Source organism: Salvelinus namaycush, chromosome 40 (genome assembly GCF_016432855.1).
Source record: "Salvelinus namaycush isolate Seneca chromosome 40, SaNama_1.0, whole genome shotgun sequence".
NCBI lineage: Eukaryota > Metazoa > Chordata > Actinopteri > Salmoniformes > Salmonidae > Salvelinus > Salvelinus namaycush.
In genome coordinates this window covers 18,883,750-18,904,142 of record NC_052346.1, presented here as the reverse complement: position 1 = coordinate 18,904,142, position 20,393 = coordinate 18,883,750, and the positions used below count along the sequence as shown (strand labels likewise).

Here is a 20,393-nt window from a genome sequence, read left to right as displayed (position 1 = left end):
TCAGTGATGCTTATCTGGTGAACAGGTCACATGACCAATGACCTTACTCTGACTGGACCAGTCTAATTTGTCTAAGGTATTCTGTATCCAACTCAATTAAGCACTGACCGTCTCTAACTAGTGTTATGACTACTGCACCTAATAGTGCTAATGCAGTGGAGGTAAGCTCTCACAGCAAAGCCCCTCTATGACCACAGTCATAGCACTAATACAGTGGAGGTACAGTAAGCTAGTCGTTCATAGTCTAATATGTAGCGGAGGTAAGCTCTCAGCTGGTTGTTCATAGTCTAATACGTAGCGGAGGTAAGCTCTCAGCTGGTTGTTCATAGTCTAATATGTAGTGGAGCTCTCAGCTGGTTGTTCATAGTCTAATATGTGGAGGAGGTAAGCTCTCAGATGGTTGTTCATAGTCTAATACGTAGCGGAGGTAAGCTCTCAGCTGGTTGTTCATAGTCTAATATGTAGCGGAGGTAAGCTCTCAGCTAGTTGTTCATAGTCTAATATGTAGCGGAGGTAAGCTCTCAGCTGGTTGTTCATAGTCTAATACGTAGCGGAGGTAAGCTCTCAGCTGGTTGTTCATAGTCTAATATGTAGCGGAGGTAAGCTCTCAGCTAGTTGTTCATAGTCTAATATGTAGTGGAGGTAAGCTCTCAGCTGGTTGTTCATAGTCTAATATGTAGCGGAGGTAAGCTCTCAGCTGGTTGTTCATAGTCTAATATGTAGCGGAGGTAAGCTCTCAGCTAGTTGTTCATAGTCTAATATGTAGCGGAGGTAAGCTCTCAGCTAGTTGTTCATAGTCTAATACGTAGCGGAGGTAAGCTCTCAGCTGGTTGTTCATAGTCTAATATGTGGAGGAGGTAAGCTCTCAGCTGGTTGTTCATAGTCTAAATGTAGAGGAGGTAAGCTCTCAGCTGGTTGTTCATAGTCCAATATGTAGAGGAGGTAAGCTCTCAGCTGGTTGTTCATAGTCTAATACGTAGCGGAGGTAAGCTCTCAGCTGGTTGTTCATAGTCCAATATGTAGCGGAGGTAAGCTCTCAGCTAGTTGTTCATAGTCTAAAATGTAGCGGAGGTAAGCTCTCAGCTGGTTGTTCATAGTCTAATATGTATCGTAGGTAAACTCTCAGCTAGTTGTTCATAGTCTAATATGTAGTGGAGCTCTCAGATGGTTGTTCATAGTCTAATATGTAGTGGAGGTAAGCCCTCAGCTGGTTGTTCATAGTCTAATATGTAGTGGAGCCCTCAGATGGTTGTTCATAGTCTAATATGTAGTGGAGGTAAGCCCTCAGCTGGTTGTTCATAGTCTAATATGTAGTGGAGCCCTCAGCTAGTTGTTCATAGTCTAAAATGTAGCGGAGGTAAGCTCTCAGCTGATTGTTCATAGTCTAATATGTAGTGGAGGTAAGCCCTCAGCTGGTTGTTCATAGTCTAATATGTAGTGGAGCTCTCAGCTGGTTGTTCATAGTCTTAATATGTAGTGGAGGTAAGCTCTCAGCTAGTTGTTCATAGTGTAAAATGTAGCGGAGGTAAGCTCTCAGCTGATTGTTCATAGTCTAATATGTAGTGGAGCTCTCAGCTGGTTGTTCGTAGTCTTAATATGTAGTGGAGGTAAGCCCTCAGCTGGTTGTTCATAGTCTTAATATGTAGTGGAGGTAAGCTCTCAGCTGGTTGTTCATAGTCTAATATGTAGTGGAGGTAAGCTCTCAGCTGGTTGTTCATAGTCTTAATATGTAGTGGAGGTAAGCTCTCAGCTGGTTGTTCATAGTCTAATATGTAGTGGAGGTAAGCTCTCAGATGGTTGTTCATAGTCTTAATATGTAGTGGAGGTAAGCCCTCAGCTGGTTGTTCATAGTCTAATATGTAGTGGAGCTCTCAGCTGGTTGTTCATAGTCTAATATGTAGTGGAGGTAAGCTCTCAGCTGGTTGTTCATAGTCTAATATGTAGTGGAGCTCTCAGCTGGTTGTTCATAGTCTAATATGTAGTGGAGCCCTCAGCTGGTTGTTCATAGTCTTAATATATAGCGGAGGTAAGCTCTCAGCTGGTTGTTCATAGTCTTAATATGTAGTGGAGGTAAGCTCTCAGATGGTTGTTCATAGTCTTAATATGTAGTGGAGGTAAGCTCTCAGCTGGTTGTTCATAGTCTAATATGTAGTGGAGCTCTCAGCTGGTTGTTCATAGTCTAATATGTAGTGGAGGTAAGCCCTCAGCTGGTTGTTCATAGTCTAATATGTAGTGGAGCTCTCAGCTGGTTGTTCATAGTCTAATATGTAGTGGAGCTCTCAGCTGGTTGTTCATAGTCTAATATGTAGTGGAGCCCTCAGCTGGTTGTTCATAGTCTAATATGTAGTGGAGCTCTCAGCTGGTTGTTCATAGTCTTAATATGTAGTGGAGGTAAGCCCTCAGCTGGTTGTTCATAGTCTAATATGTAGTGGAGCTCTCAGCTAGTTGAGGAGGTAAGCTCTCACAGCCCCGGTACTGAATTAGCTGAACCATCAAACCACAGAAGGGAGTTGTTGCTGTCTGCTTTAGTGGTACTGACAGCTGAGGTGACGTAGGACTGTGTGTAGGGTAGGTTAGTGCTGGAGGGAGAACCATGGTATTGAACCAACCCAGACAGGGTATAGTTGAGACTGGAATGGGAAATACATGCCACAGTAAGGTGATCACTGCATTGCCCAGGAGGGAAGGAAGGGAGAAAATCCAGATCACATGAATGGCAGAAGACGTAGAGAGGAGGAACATCTTCAGAGGCATTGTCGTCCTTTTTCTAAATCTAGTTTCCTCTACTTCCTGTTTACTGCTATCTGCAGCTGGGATTAGCCAGAGGGTAATGGCTATTCACTACAGTAACAGTGTTAGTTGCACACACCCACATGCACACACACACCCACATGCACACACACGTGCACACACACGTCACCTACAGACAGCTAATCTCGCTCAGACAATGAGACCCCACCCACAAACACTGGCATATAGCGCTACTGTATTTTGACATCCTAGGAGGATGGTGGGAGGAGCTATAGGAGGATGGGCTCGTTGTAATAGAGTCAAAGTTCCATGTATTCCGTTACAATGAAAGGAACGGGAAAGAGGGATACCTAGTCAGTTGTACAACTGAATGCATTCAACTGAAATGTGTCTTCTGTATTTAATCCAACCTGACATCCACGTCATCAATGAGACCGTCCTCCTATCGCTCCTCCCACCAGTATATTGACCCTCTGGTTCACATACCAGTATGTATGTTGACTTGGTATATTGACCCTCTGGTTCACATACCAGTATGTATGTTGACTTGGTATATTGACCCTCTGGTTCACATACCAGTATGTATGTTGACTTGGTATATTGACCCTCTGGTTGACATACCAGTATGTATGTTGACTTGGTATATAGACCCTCTGGTTCACATACCAGTATGTATGTTGACTTAGTATATTGACCCTCTGGTTGACATACCAGTATGTATGTTGACTTGGTATATTGACCCTCTGGTTGACATACCAGTATGTATGTTGACTTGGTATATTGACCCTCTGGTTGACATACCAGTATGTATGTTGACTTGGTATATAGACCCTCTGGTTGACATACCAGTATGTATGTTGACTTGGTATATTGACCCTCTGGTTGACATACCAGTATGTATGTTGACTTGGTATATAGACCATCTGGTTCACATACCAGTATGTATGTTGACTTGGTATATTGACCCTCTGGTTGACATACCAGTATGTATGTTGACTTGGTATATTGACCCTCTGGTTGACATACCAGTATGTATGTTGACTTGGTATATAGACCCTATTTTCATCTTGTTCGTTGTGGTCATGAATAACTCATTATGTGCCTCAAATTCATACTTATGTAAATAAGATATTTCAGTTTTTTATTTTTAATAAATTAGAAAAAAATCTAAAAAGCTGTTTTCAGTTTGTAGTTATGGGGTATTGTGTGTAGATTGATGAGGATTTTTATTTATTTAATTAATTTTAGAATAAGGCTGTACCGTAACAAAATGTGGAAAAAGGGAAGGGGTCTGAATACTTTCCGAATGCGCTGTATGTTTGCCTCAAACACTGCCAAGCGCCTATGAATAGGAAACTGCCAATGTCATATCTATCTAAAGTACAGCACAGTGTCTGTACTGTTATACAGGCCTGTCACATGTAGTCTATAAGGCCAGTTTCCAGAGTGGTCCTGCTTTTCCTAGTAGGATTTGTGATTCTGAAAAAATCCTTTGGCAAGGTTCTTTGCTTTTGTTTAATTTGCTGACTGACTGAGATTACTGGTCCATTAAGAAGTACAGTATGTAGTAATACTTCTCAATGGACCAGTAATCTCAGTCAGTCATTAGACAATGGGTAGGTCAAGGCCTGTTCTTTCTCATTATTATTATGACCTCACCTCATTATTAGTCTCTCAACAGATTTATCTGGATGCACCTCCACAGCAGGGAGTGTGTGTGTGTGTGTGTGTGTGTGTGTGTGTGTGTGTGTGTGTGTGTGTGTGTGTGTGTGTGTGTGTGTGTGTGTGTGTGTGTGTGTGTGTGTGTGTGTGTGTGTGTGTGTGTGTGTGTGACACAGTCAGTCTGTCACTACCGTACTGCCTCAAAAACACTGTATTTCCTGACATGGGAAATACATAGAACATTAACTGTCAATTGAACAGCTTTATTCAAGACGGTCATGTTCATTAGCCTCATAAAACTTGTCATGGTTTAATAGCCTCATAAAATATATCATGGGTTCATCATTAAACCAAAACGTACTGTCTATACAATGTTTATCTCATAAGTGTCCACGTCACTGTAACTTACATAATGTGCTTCTTCAGGGAAATACAGGGATTTAAACAGTAACTGTTTGTTCCAGTCGGCCTGAGTGTCACTGTTGTAGATGTAATCCTTCTCACGAGGTCCTGCTGTTTGATTTGGGGTCCTGTTCAGTTTCCTACCGGCTGTTGCTCTCAACAAGAGTCATAAGACCAACCTGTATATTAGCTTCAACTTGTTTTTGGTGCAACTAGACCCCCCCTTCAGTGTGTGTGCTATGCTTTACAACTGTTCGTTTTCAAACATATGAGATCTCTGTTTTGAGTTCAATGACATAAGAAGAAAATAACTTCACAAAACACTAGTGTTCAAACTTCCTTAGTTTGTATCACATGGGGTTATTCCAGTATCCCCATCCAGACAAACTCACCTCACCCTTTGTGAGCTTCTATAATGGTTAACGGATGAACAGGTTTTAGCGTTCGCCCAAATGTCATAAACCTGGATTAACAGTTTTTTGCATTAGTCCAAATGTCATGAACCTGGATTTGAGTTGCCCTGTCAACAAAGGCACCTGAGAGGCCCGGTGAAATGTTAAGAGGCTGACATATTATAATATGGATTATTTTGATAGCTGAATGATTTTGGCATGTATTTCTTCATGTTTATAAATTGTTGATCCGGCGTGTATTCACCAAAAAAGTGCATAGAAAAATAGGTTAGAAAAAAAGCGACAGTGAATGCAGATATCCATAGAGACGGTTAGAGTCATTAACCTCTTGTTTTATCCCCCAGGTGCTGTTGCCGTGACGACCCGGCCCCACATCTACTACTGCCGCTCGCCCAACATGGAGGTCTTCACCTGCTGGTGGCATCCACTTGACAACAACTCCGAGAGTGACGACAACATCACCTACAGCCTCACCTACTCCTTAGAGTACGTACTATTACTGTACAGTGCATTCGTATTCAAACCCCTTGATCCACATTTTTTAAGTTACAGCCTTATTCTAAAATGGATTAAATAAAAAAAATGTCCTCCTCAATCTACACACAATACCCCATAATGACATCACAATACCCCATAATGACATCACAATACCCCATAATGACAAAGGGAAAACACAGCTATTTTCAGGTCTCTCCAGAGATGTTAGATCGGTTCAGGTCCGGGATCTGGCTGGGCCTCTAAAGGACATTCAGAGACTTGTCCCCGAAGCCACTCCTGCATTTTGCTTAGGGTCGTTGTCTTGTTGGAAGGTGAACCTTTGCCCCAGTTTGAGGTCCTGAGTGCTCTGGAGCAGGGTTTCATCAAGGATCTCTCTGTACTTTGCTCTGTTCATCTTTCCCTCAATCCTGACTAGTCTCCCAGTCGCTGCCGCTGAAAAACATCCCCGCAGCATGATGCTGCCACCATCATGCTTCACCGTAGGAGTGGTGCCAGGTTTCCTCCAGACGTTATGCTTGGCATTCAGGCCAAAGAGTTCAATCTTGGTTTCATCAGACCAGAGAATCTTGTTTCTCATGGTCTGAGAGTCCTTTAGGTGCCTTTTGGCAAACTCCAAGCAGGCTGTCATGTGCCTTTTACTGTGGAGTGACTTCCGTCTGGCCACTCTACCATAAAGGCCTGATTGGTGTAGTGCTGCAGAGATGGTTGTCCTTCTGGAAGGTTCTCCCATCTCCACAGAGGAACTCTGGAGCTCTTTCAGAGTAACCATAGGGTTCTTGGTCACCTCCCAGACCAAGGCCCTTTTCCTCCGATTGCTCAGTTTAGCTGGGCGGCCAGCTCTAGAAAAAGTCTTTGTGGTTCCATACTTCTTCCATTTCAGAATGATGGAGGCCACTGTGTTCTTGGGGACCTTCATTGCTCCATAAATGTTTTGGTACCCTTCCCCAGATCTGTGCCTCGACGCAATCCTCTTGAAGCTCTACAGACAATTCCTTAGACAACATGGCTTTTGCTCTGACATGCACTGTCAACTGTGGGACCTTATATAGACAGGTGTGTGCCTTTCCAAATCATGTCCAATCAATTGAATTTACCACAGGTATATATATCCAATCAAGTTGTAGAAACATCTCAAGGACGATCAATGGAAACAGGATTCACCTGAGCTCAATTTCGAGTCTCATAGAAAAGGGTCTGAATACTTATGTAAACAAGGTATTTCTCATGTAGGTTTTTATGAATGTGCAGAAATTTCAACAAACCTGTTTTCGATTTGTGATTATGGTGTATTGTGTGTAGATTGCTGAGGGATTTTTTTTATTTAATCAATTTTAGAATAAGGCTGTAACGTAACAAAATGTGGAAAAAGACAAGGGGTCTGAATACTTTCCGAAGGCACTGTATATACACACACCATGTACTATATACTGTATATATACACACCATGTACTATATACTGTATATATACACACACCATGTACTATATACTGTATATATACACACACCATGTACTATATACTGTATATATACACACCATGTACGATATACTATATATATACACACCATGTACTATATACTGTATATATATACACAGTACACACCTTGTACTCTCCTTGTTGCAGGATTGGTAGAGGATAAAATCCTGCATTCATTAAAAAACGCCTTGAAATACTCTAAGATAAATTTTTAATTTCAAGGCTTTTTTCCCCAATAAATGCAGGTATTTTCGTTCTATCACATCGTGTAGTAACAATGTACCCTAAGAGACCATCTTCATTCAAAGAAATGAGTTGAGTTGAATTGAATTGACCATATCATTCCTTTCTTGTTTGTCACAGAAAGGGGCCGAGGCGTGAGTGTCCAGACTATGTAACGGGCGGCCCCAACAGTTGTCACTTTGACAGCGGCCACACGTCCATCTGGACCATATACTGCATGAACGTGATGGCCAGGACCTCCCACGGAGTGTTCAGCTCCAAGGACCACTGTCTGGACGTGGCTGATATAGGTACAGGGAGATATAAATCACTGTCTGGGTGTGGCTGATGATATAGGTACAGGGTGATATAGTTCACTGTCTGGATGTGGCTAATATAGGTACAGGGTGATATAGACCACTGCCTGGATGTGGATGATATAGGTACAGGGTGATATAAATCACTGCCTGGATGTAGATGATATAGGTACAGGGTGATATAGACCACTGCCTGGATGTGGATGATATAGGTACAGGGTGATATAAACCACTGCCTGGATGTGGATGATATAGGTACAGGGTGATATAGACCACTGCCTGGATGTGGATGATATAGGTACAGGGTGATATAGACCACTGCCTGGATGTGGATGATATAGGTACAGGGTGATATAGACCACTGCCTGGATGTGGATGATATAGGTACAGGGTGATATAGACCACTGCCTGGATGTGGATGATATAGGTACAGGGTGATATAGACCACTGCCTGGATGTGGATGATATAGGTACAGGGTGATATAGACCACTGCCTGGATGTGGATGATATAGGTACAGGGTGATATAGACCACTGCCTGGATGTGGATGATATAGGAACAGGGTGATATAGACCACTGCCTGGATGTGGATGATATAGGTACAGGGTGATATAGTCCAGTGGTTCCCAAACTGGGTCAAAATTGGGTAGTACATAACTTAGAGAGCTATTTATAACTTGTCAGAAATGTCTAGCTCAACTAGCCCATGTCAGCTAAAGTTTATTTATATATGTTTTTTAGCCCATAGATATTGTACGTTTTTAGTCACTCAAATATAACATGAATACACATTAGACGTGGCAAAATGAATAAAATTGCAATAAAATTAGCTTTAAAACTGCTAAATGTTCTTTACACCCCATGACAAAATGTGTTACAGAAACCTGCAAAATTCTCTCCACCGACAAGAAAGGTGTGAACAGTTTGTGTCATGAACAGTGCTTGTGCCCATAGAAATAGACATGGCACATGCGTGGGGGGGGGCAGGCTGTTCCCCAATGCTGGAATGGGGGCCCCAAGTGGAAAAGTTTGGGAACCCCTGATATAGACCACCAGGGGGCTCCACTCAGTCTGGAACGGCACTCTGCTCCCGAGATCAAAAACCATCTGGCTAGTGATTTCTCTTGCCCCCCCCCCCCCCCCCACAAAAAAACTGTAAACTGTAAAATCAGCAGAAATTGAGTTTAATTTAGGAAATCTGTTCCCAAGTATTCACACAAATAAAAAAAGAGAAATATGTGATGTCTCAATGTAATCAAGGTATGAAATTACTGTTATTTTCAAATACGATCTCTTTTGGGGCATAGTTGTGGTCTATTTGCAGTGTACAATTTATTATCATTATTTCCCAGCCCCCCAACCATTAGCTCCAACAAAAGTCGTCCCGCTGCTGAATCTAGTTGCCTATCTAGTTGCCCTAGATAGTGTGCTTGTCACGATCGTCATAAGACGCGGACCAAGGCGCAGCGTGAAAGAAAGACATCTTCTTTAATTCAATGAAGACAAAACAACAAACAGACGACCGTGAAGCTATATTAAACAAAATAGTGCTGACACTAAACACTACACATAGACATAGACAATTACCCACAACAGCCCAATGCCTATGGCTGCCTTAAATATGGCTCCCAATCAGAGACAAATGAATGACAGCTGTCTCTGATTGAGAACCATTCAGGCAACCATAGACATACCTAGATACCTACACTCAACACAAACCCATACACTCTAACAAAAACCCCCTAGACACTACAACCACCCAAGACAAGACAAAAACACAAACATCCCCCCTGTCACACCCTGACCTAACCAAAATACTACAGAAAACAAAGATAACTAAGGCCAGGGCGTGACAGTGCTACTTTTGACCAGAACCTAAGGGGAATAGGGTGCTATTTCAGTACACTATAGTATATGGAATAGGGTGCTATTTCAGTACACTATAGTATATGGAATAGGGTGCTATTTTGGCTCAACCTATGACTGTTGTGTTAACCCACTGTTGTGTCTGATATTTGTGATGTCTCTTCCTGTGTGTCTGACGTCGGCCACGCCTCCTCTCCCTGTTTGTGTGACGTCAGCTCTTCCTCATTTCAACCCAGTCCAATGGGAGTTAGTCCCCTCCCAGCAGGGCACATCTGATCCCATCAGAGACATTCTGTCCCCCTTACTTCTCCATCAGTGAGTGCACTCTCAAAGCCGATGGAAAGAGCACCCTGATTTGTGTGTGTGTGTTTGTGTACACGTGCATGTGCATGTGAATGTTCAATACTGTATGCGCATTGCAAACAGTCACCACTCATGTCTACATTGTGCTTCCGTATGCACAGAGAATAGTAACGCACGTGAAGGAAAATAGAAGGGTTCCTCTCCAGGCTCTTGGCTTTTTCTCACGGTAACAATAGAGATGTGTCATTCAGAACCTATTCAGCTTCCTCTTCTTACTCTGAAACCCCTTCCAACTGGCCTTTCTCCATGTTCATTATAAAAGATAACCCCATTCATGTACCATTACCTCAGCATGTTGCTTGTTGTCTCCTCTGTTGTTCCTCCACATCCTGTTTGCTGTTCATTGTGTATTCACCCCTCCCCCTGACTGCCAGTCTAGGCCTTTTCCTTTCACCTTCCTCCCATCCCATTGTTTCTCTATTTACGTTTTTAGCACTTCTTTGCTCCCTGTGAAGCATACAACCATAACAAGCCCACGCCATGCAGTTTTCTTGGCTTCACTTCTTCCCTTTCTGTCCATGTCCTAATGCTCTCTCCGCTGTCTGTCTGTCTCTCTGTCTGTCTGCAGTGGAGACAGAGGCTCCGGTTAACTTGACCTACTCCCTGTTGAATGAGACGGAGGAGGAAGCGGGCCGCACCGCCATGGTGTCCTGGGTTTACCCCAATCCCTCCCACATCCAGTACGGTTGGATCACCCTGGTCTTCGAGCTGCAGTACCGAAGCATCGCCGAGCCCAACAACTGGAAGGTACAGAGAGAGAGAGAGAGCGAGAGAGAGAGAGCGAGAGAGAGCGAGAGAGAGAGAGAGAGCGAGAGAGAAAGAGAGAGCGAGAGAGAAAGCGAGAGAGAGAGAGAGAGAGAGAGAGAGAGAGAGAGAGAGAGAGAGAGAGAGAGAGAGAGAAAGCGAGAGAGAGAGAGAGAGAGAAAGCATGCGAGAGAAAGAGGGAGAGTGGGAAAGAGAGAGGGGGAAACAGAGAGGGAGAGGGGGAGGGGGAAAGAGAGAGGGAAAGAGAGAGGGGCAAAGAGAGAGACAGAGCGACAGAGAGAGAGGGAGGGGTGTAGGTGCAGTGTTTATCAACACCATTTGGGGGTGTTAAGCGTGTGACGTGGGAAGCATGTCATGTCCATGATTGATTCTTTAAGAGGAAGATGTGCTTATTTCACAGTTAAACCTTGAGTTTGTCTGTTACCCACGTTACGACTGATGATCCTGCCTCTTTGTCAGATGAGAGAAGAGAAAGAACAGAAACAAACAGAAACGCAACAGCTCTATGGCTCCATGGTTTAGTCTGGCTGAACGGCGAAGGATCTTTTTTTAACACTATATAGTATATACTAACAGTATTTATTATTTCAACAGGATCGGATTTTTTAAACTGTCACTTTAACCAGTATCATACTACTCTATCACCTTCTGTCACCTCTATCCCGTGTAGCTCAGTTGGTAGAGCATGGTGCTTGCAACGCCAGGGTTGTGGGTTTGATTCCCATGGGGGACCAGTATGAAAATGTATGCACTCACTACTGTAAATCGCTCTGGATAAGAGCATCTGCTAAATGATGTATGTGTACTGTAACTGCTACTGACAGCTCTCTATCGCCCCCTGTGTGTCTGCAGGTGAAGGGCTTGCTGAGAGAGCCTTGGCTGGAGCTGCTGGATCTGCCGGTAGGAGAGTACATTGTCAGGGTGAGATGCCGTTCCCGCAACAATGGTCTCTGGAGCAAGTGGAGCACCCCTGTCCTACTCTGTGTCCCAGCCAAATCTACCCCCGGTAGGGACTCTTAACTGTCTGATGATTCAGTTACTGTCTGCACCTACCCACAGTCAACTCCTAATCTGAAGCACTGTTATATGACCTGTATTACAGTGTTGGCATACGGAATGATCTAAGCGTGTGCTGTCTTTGTACCTTACAGATAAGCTGCTGGCTCTGCTTTTGGTGACCGGTGTTGGGGTCATGTTGTTGCTAGTCATCGGCTTTGGAATTATCCTACAGGGCAAAAGGTAGGGAAGCACACACACACGTAAACAACTATGTAAACATCAAATACATGTTTGATTTCTTTCAAATACTTAAGATACAGCGTTTTATTCATCACATAAAGGACAGGTTTAGAGATAAATGTGTGCAGGAGTGATCTTGTATTGATATATAAACCCTTCTATATTACAGACACATGCTACATAGGCTGTAATATCATGAAATATACATGTAGAAAGTGTATTAATGGTTCTCTCTGATCCCTGTCTTTCGCTGTAGGATAAAATCATTCCTTCTGCCTCCAATTCCCAAACCACGCATCAGAGGCATCAATCCCCTGCTTCTGAAGGTAAATACACACACACACACACACACACACACCAACCTGGTGACTTATAACTCATTGTTCACTCAAGCTTCACTGAGTCATTTGTTTTTGTATTTTTTTCTATCCATCAATTCCCTTCCTATCTTCTCTAACTCCTCCCCTTCCTATCTTCTTTATCCCCCCTTCCTATCTTCTCTATCCACTCCTTCTCTATCCCCTATCTTCTCTATCCCCTCCCCTTCCTATCTTCTCTATCCACTCCTTCTCTATCCCCTATCTTCTCTATCCCCTCCCCTTCCTATCTTCTCTAACCCCTCCTCTTCCTATCTTCTCTATCCCCTCCCCTTCCTATCTTCTCTAACCCCTCCTCTTCCTATCTTCTCTAACCCCTCCTCTTCCCATCTTCTCTAACCCCTCCTCTTCCCATCTTCTCTAACCCCTCCTCTTCCCATCTTCTCTTACCCCTCCTCTTCCCATCTTCTCTAACCCCTCCTCTTCCAATCTTCTCTAACCCCTCCCCTTCCTATCTTATTTATCCCCCCCTTCCTATCTTCTCTATCCACTCCTTCTCTATCCCTTATCTTCTCTATCCCCTCCCCTTCCTATCTTCTCTATCCCCTCCCCTTCCTATCTTCTCTATCCCCTCCCCTTCCTATCTTCTCTATTCCCTCCCCTTCCTATCTTCTCTATCCCCTCCCCTTCCTATCTTCTCTATCCCCTCCCCTTCCTATCTTCTCTAACCCCTCCCCTTCCTATCTTCTCTATCCCCTCCCCTTCCTATCTTCTCTATCCCCTCCCCTTCCTATCTTCTCTAACCCCTCCTCTTCCCATCTTCTCTAACCCCTCCTCTTCCCATCTTCTCTAACCCCTCCTCTTCCCATCTTCTCTAACCCCTCCTCTTCCCATCTTCTCTATCCCCCCCTCTTCCCATCTTCTCTATCCCCTCCTCTTCCCATCTTCTCTATCCCCTCCCCTTCCCATCTTCTCTAACCCCTCCTCTTCCCATCTTCTCTAACCCCTCCTCTTCCCATCTTCTCTAACCCCTCTTCCCATCTTCTCTAACCCCTCCTCTTCCCATCTTCTCTAACCCCTCCTCTTCCCATCTTCTCTATCCCTTCCTCTTCCCATCTTCTCTAACCCCTCCTCTTCCCATCTTCTCTAACCCCTCACCTTCCTTTCTCCTTTTCTCCTCCTTCCTTCTCTCTCAGAAAGGGGGCTTTGACGAGATCAACCGTCATTTCATCTCCTTCCATGGCTATAAGCCCCCAAGCTACAGCGAGGAGGAGGTCTGGGACCCTGTCAGCATGGACAGCAACCAATCTCTCCAGGCTCCCCCGGGGGTCCTAGCAGTCTGGAAGGAGGATTATGATATGGCCATCCACAACCAACTACTGGTCCAGACCACCTCCATCCACGTCCCTTATACACCAGTCCCCGCCTCTTACACCCCAGTCCCCGCCCCTTACTGCCAGGCTCCAGTGGAAGCCTTCCCGACTGCGTGGGAATGGCCAACAGCAAACCCCGACCAGCCGGAGCTTCTGGCCTTCCCGGGCACTGACTACAGCATGATGGTGGATCCCACCCCCGTACCGCCTCCGGACCAGCAGGCCCCGCCCCTATCATCCACCCAGGACTTCTACACGTGCGTGAACGTGCTGGGTGACAACGGACAAGTGCATCTGGTGCCCTGCCTGCCCAACCACCTGAAACACAGCCCCTACGTACAGCAGGAGGAGGAGCTAGAGGAAGGAGGGCTGGAGAAGAGCAGCCAGTTAGATGACTACCTGGCTAAGAAGATGGAGGCAGTAGCCAACGGGAGTGCTCCGGGAGAGACAGTGGTGGAGACAGAGAGTGTGGAGCAGAGTGAAATGGCTGTGCCTTTACTGCCTGGAAAACCTGACACACAGGGCAACAGGGTGTGACCAGTTAGCACACACACTCACACACACACACACACACACACACACACACACACACACACACACACACACACACACACACACACACACACACACACACACACACACACACAACAACAGGAATTACTCCAGGCTAAAATGAGGATGTTAACTCATGGATGGACCTTTGAATATACCTACTTAATATACTAACATAATGATGTGTTTTTGTGAGTGCACCGGCCTGGGACATGAGTCCTCTGTGTCTATCCCCCCCTCCACCTCCCCTGCCTGCCAAATGACCGTGACACTGCTGGACAGACACTGCTGCCACCTCTGTTCACTGCTGATATGGCAGGGACAACGTTCTGACTACATTCTCTCTGCGGGGAATCAGAGATGCAGCATTTGACTGTGAGGTTTTCTTTCAGAGCAGAGCCGAGGTCGGGATACAAGATGGATTCCTTTTGACGCAGAAAATCTGACAAGATTAAAAAAACATAAACTTGCAAAGTGTCTTGAACAATAACAATAGATTCTCCGTAGAACTACAACTGTTGTTTTGTGGACTGAGTCACTGAAAGGTTAATATACTCACCTGTTCTTCGGTCCAATCTTGTTAGAAAATAATGCCTGCGAACTCTCTTGTTGTTGGATGTAGAATTAATGACCAACCACTCTGTGAAAGACGCTTCGATTTTTTAACAGTCAGGTTTTAGTGCTCTGTGAACTCATTTAATTGGATTGAGGTGAAAAGTTTGACGAATGCAAGAATACCAGTTGTACCTCACTGAGACCAGTCATAGCCGTTGTGAGGCCCTGGCAGACGTTAGCATGCATTTAGAGAACAGTGGAGCACACCAAAGATCTGAACACCCAGACCAAGAGAGCAGTACACTTCTTCAAATATAAATGCATTTTTAGAGAGAAATGATTGTAATTATTAGAATGAATGAATTACAGAGGAAATACTTTAATATATCAAATGCACTATTGACGAGAAATATAACAAGGCAATGTTATAATAACAATAATGATAACAGTAAAGTACACTTATAAAGTGAACTGTCTGGGTTCAATCCATGAACTAAATCACAGATTTAAATGTATGCTTCATACTCAGGAACTCAACCAAGCATACAGTAGGAAGTCAACCCAGTAAAGGTGCAATCTACTCTCAGTCCCGTGTGACGGAACAAAAATGCCGAAACTCGGGATACACTAAAACTAACAAACAAAAAATATTTTCTTGAATTTTGGGTCAGAAATGAAACTACAGATTGCACTGTATTCAAAACAAGTGATGGTCATTTTTCGTAACATCTATAATTGTCAGTTTGTAAAACAGCCCTCACTATGCACTGCTACACGTGCTCTGACAATTAACTACATGCTGGATTTGAAAGCACTTATTTTACCAGAACATAACACATGCAGCTCTCTCAGGGGGGAAACGAGAGGAGGCTAAAGAAAAGAGCACTGTGATCATTTTATTGATTTTTACAAAGAGAATGAGGCGACCAGACGAGTAGGGAGAAAACACATCTTCTAAAGGTGACTGATATTACAACAAGGACAGACAATGGTTAAAGCGTCTAATGACGTGTATAGGAACAAGACATTTTCAGCACACCCACATACTTGAGTAGATGTGTTTTTCACAGTGATTTCTTCATAAAATCTTCTTTGACAAGCTTTCCTGGTGAATAGGAGGGCATGTATGCTATTTAGAAAATGGAGGCTTTTTTAATGACAAAAGTAAGACGCTCCCAGTTGCTAGGAAGATGACCTTGAAGGTGTGTGGATGGCAGTCTAATATCTACAGAGGATTTTTACACTAAATATATGCATTGTTTTTTGAAAGAAACATGGAGAAACAAATCATATGCATCACCTGTGAAATAAACCAGTCTCAGGGCATTTGAAATGTCGGGGTACAGTTTAATTACATCAGAAGCAGTTCATTAGCCATTTAACAAAAAAGTTTCTTGGTAAACAGCCATCACACTGGATAACGATAACACACACAGTACGATATGATGCAACGAGTAGCTTAAATACTTTAGTCTGTTACACTGGCCCTATGGATGGACCTTGGTTAGTCTGTTACACTGGCCCTATGGATGGACCTTGGTTAGTCTGTTACACTGGCCCTATGGATGGACCATGGTTAGTCTGTTACACTGGCCCTATGGATGGACCTTGGTTAGTCTGTTACACTGGCCCTATGGATGGACCTTGGTTAGTCTGTTACACTGGCCCTGTGGATGGACCTTGGTTAGTCTGTTACACTGGCCCTGTGGATGGACCTTGGTTAGTCTGTTACACTGGCCCTGTGGATGGACCTTGGTTAGTCTGTTACACTGGCCCTATGGATGGACCTTGGTTAGTCTGTTACACTGGCCCTGTGGATGGACCTTGGTTAGTCTGTTACACTGGCCCTGTGGATGGACCTTTGTCAGTCTGTTTTACGTGTTGGTACATGTTTAAGGTTTAAATGACTGATGTTTTTAATGTCTCTCTCTCGGTTGTTCTCGCTCCCCCCTCCTCTCTCTATGAAGTCAGGTGGTTTCTCTACCATCAGTAGTCCTGTGCAGTGCTTTTCTCTGTGTTGTCATACTGTTCTGTTCACTGTTGTACTCTGCTGTGCCGCTTCAACTTTGTGCCTTGACTTGACTGTGTGGAACTCTCCTGTCCTTAGAAGGGCTCACACTGGTAGACTGAAATTATATATATTTTCTAATGAGATAGACACACACACACACGATAACACAGACAACAGCGGTATTTGTGAAGGCCATATAGGACACGTAGAAGCAGTCAGGTCAAATTGTTTCTGTTCTGTACATTGGATACGGTGGGGTGGGTGAGTTATGTTGTTTGTTTTGGAAGCTATGTCCCCTGCTGCAAGATCTTTCCCATGCAGTGAATAAAGCCTACTGCTGACCTGTCTCCACTTCAGCCTCGTCCATTCTCCTGAACACTCTCACACACGGACACACCACTACCTCTGATTGACTCTGGCTGGAATTCCCTAGTAGCGAGTGTTGCACTTCAGTGAGTGCACTGAAAGCTAAAATAACCATCATCTATCACAGCTGGGATTCAAATATTTAAAGGGCAGATGCGATTCCACGTCATTATCCAATGAAAATGTCAGTGAAATGCCAACCTGTCGACAGAAAACTGTATGTGTGTCTCTCTCTGTATTTGTGTGTGTGTGTTTGTGTACTGTACCAGTCAAAAGTTTGGACACACCTACTTATTCAAGGGTTTTTCTTTATTTTTACTAATTTCTACATTGTAGATAGACATCAAAACTATTAAATAACACATATGGAATCATGTAGTAACCAAAAAAGTGTTAAACAAATCCAAATATATTTGAGATTCTACAAAGTAGCCACCCTTTGCCTTGATGACAGCTTTGCACACTCTTGGCATTCTCTCAAACAGCTTCATGAAGTAGTCTCCTTGCATTTGGTCTCCGCATTTGGTCTCCGTGAGGTTGCGGTGGGCCTGGGATCCCTACTTGGGCATCTTCACAGATGGATCAAAGGATCCAGGCAGTGGGAGAGCAGGGTTTGGGATACCTGATCCCCGGTTTGTTTCGGATATACTAGGGGAGGTGGCTGTCTGATGGAGTTTCAGTCTTCTCTGCTGAAATGCTAGCACTAGTGTGGACATTGGGATGGGTGGAAGAAGTGGGGCCTAAAAGGGTCATTTTGTGTTCAGACTCTGCTGCCAGCCTGGTTGCGCTGAAAGAAGGGAAGTTAAAGGCACCCAGACCTGATAATAGAGCTGTTGATGGTTCTTCATAGGGTGAGGCAGAAAGGGTGTAAAGTACAGAACCAAAGTTTGGACTCACCTACACACTTCATTCCAGGGTTTTTCTCTATTTGTACTATTTTCTACATTATAGAATAATAGTGAAGACATCAAAACTATGAAATAACACATATGGAATGATGTAGTAACCAAAAAATGTGATAAACAAATCAAAATATTTATTTAAGATTTTAGATTCTTCTACGTAGCCACCCTTTGCCTTGATGACAGATGTGCACATTAAACAAATAAAAGTATATTTTAGATTCTTCAAAGTAGCCACCCTTTGCCTTGATAACAGCTTTGCACACTCTTGTCATTCTCTCAACCAGCTTCATGAGTTAGTCACGTGGAATGTATTTCAATTAACAGGTGTGCCTTGTTAAATTTCTTTCCTTCTTAAAACATTTGAGCCAATCAGTTGTGTTGGTGGTATGGTATACAGAGGTGGGTGGTATACAGAAGACAGCCCTATTTGGTAAAATACCAAAGTCCATATTATGGCAAAAACAGCTCAAATAAGCAAAGAAAAATGACAGTCTATCATTACTTTAAGACATGAAGGTCAGTCAATACGGAAAATGTCAAGAACTTTTAAAGTTTCTTCAAGTGCAGTCGCAAAATACATCAAGTGCTATGATGAAATTGGCTCTCATGAGGACCGCCACAGGAATGGAAGACCTGCTGCAGAGGATAAATTCCTTAGAGTTACCAGCCTCAGAAAATGCAGCCCAAATAAATGCTTCACAGAGATCAAGGAACAGACACATCTCAACATTAACTGTTCAGAGACGACTGTGAATCAGGCCTGCATGGTCGAATTGCTGCAAAGAAACTACTACCCTAGGACACCAAAAGGTGAAGAGACTTGCTTGGGCTAAGAAACACGAGCAATGGACATTAGACCGGTGGAAATATGTCCTTTGGTCTGATGAGTCCAAATTTGAGATTTTTGGTTCCAACCGCTGTGTCTTTGTGAGACGCAGAGTACATGTGTGGTTCCCACCGTGAAGCATGGAGAAGGAGGTGTGATTGTGTGGGGGTGCTTTGCAAGTGACACTGTCTGTGATTTATTTAGAATTCAAGGCACACTTAACCAGCATGGCTACCACAGCATTCTGCAGCGATATGCCACCCCATCTGGTTTGCGCTTAGTGGGACTATCATTTGTTTTTCAACAGGACAATGACCCAAACACACCTCCAGGCTGTGTAAAAGCTATTTGACCAAGACGGAGAGTGATGGAGTGCTGCATTAGATGACCTGGCCTCCACAATCACCCGACCACAACCCAATTGAGATGGTTTGAGATGAGTTGGACCAGAGAGTGATGGAAAAGCAGCCAAGTGCTCAGCATATGTGGGAACTCCTTCAAGACTGTTGAAAAAGGGGGTTCCAGTGACGCAACTTAGGAAATGGCTGCCTAGTTTTTCGCACTGCACATCGGTTGGGTATTTCCCCCCCATAAATTCAAGTATTTACTCTGAGCATTGTAATAACTTACGCAAAATGGAAAAGGGGAAAATAGGAAAAGGTCGCGGAGCTACAACAACAGCCCGTAACAAGACAGCAGAAGATATGTCACGTTCCTGACCTGTTTTCCTTTGTTATGTATTTGTTTTAGTTGGTCAGGGCGTGAGTTGGGTGGGTTGGTCTAGGTTTGATTTTCTATGTTGGGATTTTGTGTTCGGCCTGGTATGATTCTCAATCAGAGACAGCTGTGAATCGTTGTCCCTGATTGAGAGTCATACTAAGGCAGCCAGGGTTTCACTTGTGTTTTTGTGGGTGTTTGTTCCTGTGTCAGTGTTTGGGCCACACAGGACTGTTTCAGGTTAGTCACGTTTGTTGGGTTTTGTAATTTGTAGTGTTTGTTGTTTTTCCATTAAAACATGAATACTTACCACTCCGCATCTTGGTCCGATCCATGCTCCTCCTCGTCTGAGGAGGAGAATGACTACGACAGCCGTTACAGAAACACCCACCAAAACAGGACCAAGCGGAGTGGAGAAGGAAGGCAAATACAACAGCAATGGGGAAAAGAGGAATGGACTTGGGAGGAAATCCTAGACGGGAAAGGACCCTGGGCAGAGCCAGAGGAGTGTCGCCGCCCCAAAGCGGAGCTGGAGGCAGCGAAAGCGGAGAGGAGGTATTACGAGGCGAAAGCAAGGCAGAGCGGCTGGAAGCCCGAGAGGCTCACCCAAAAATTTCTTGGGGGGGGGCTAAGAGGTAGTGGGCCGAGGGCAGGTAGGAGACCTGCGCCCACTTCCCAGGCTAACCGTGGAGTGAGAGGGCGTCGTACTGGTCAGACACCGTGTTATGCGATGGAGCGCACACGGTGTCCCCAGTACGCGTGCTTAGCCCAGTGCAGGCTATTCCACCTTGCCGCACT

At 44.2% G+C, this 20,393-nt stretch overlaps 1 protein-coding gene across 1 annotated transcript; it reads left to right on the top strand.

Moving 5' to 3' along the window:
• Nucleotides 1-4,363: 4,363 nt before the first annotated feature.
• On the top strand, nt 4,364-14,200 carry LOC120033459 (prolactin receptor-like). Its single transcript, XM_038979825.1, has 8 exons — nt 4,364-4,367; nt 5,573-5,714; nt 7,577-7,734; nt 10,538-10,716; nt 11,587-11,740; nt 11,886-11,973; nt 12,230-12,299; nt 13,487-14,200. Exons 1-8 carry the CDS (start codon nt 4,364-4,366, stop codon nt 14,198-14,200), a joined length of 1,509 nt encoding a protein of 502 aa, XP_038835753.1.
• Nucleotides 14,201-20,393: the final 6,193 nt, after the last annotated feature.

Coding starts and splice junctions, on each gene's coding strand:
- LOC120033459 (XM_038979825.1), top strand. Junction 10,717..11,586: donor CCGAGCCCAACAACTGGAAG/GTACAGAGAGAG, acceptor GTGTGTCTGCAG/GTGAAGGGCTTGCTGAGAGA. Junction 11,974..12,229: donor ATTATCCTACAGGGCAAAAG/GTAGGGAAGCAC, acceptor CTTTCGCTGTAG/GATAAAATCATTCCTTCTGC.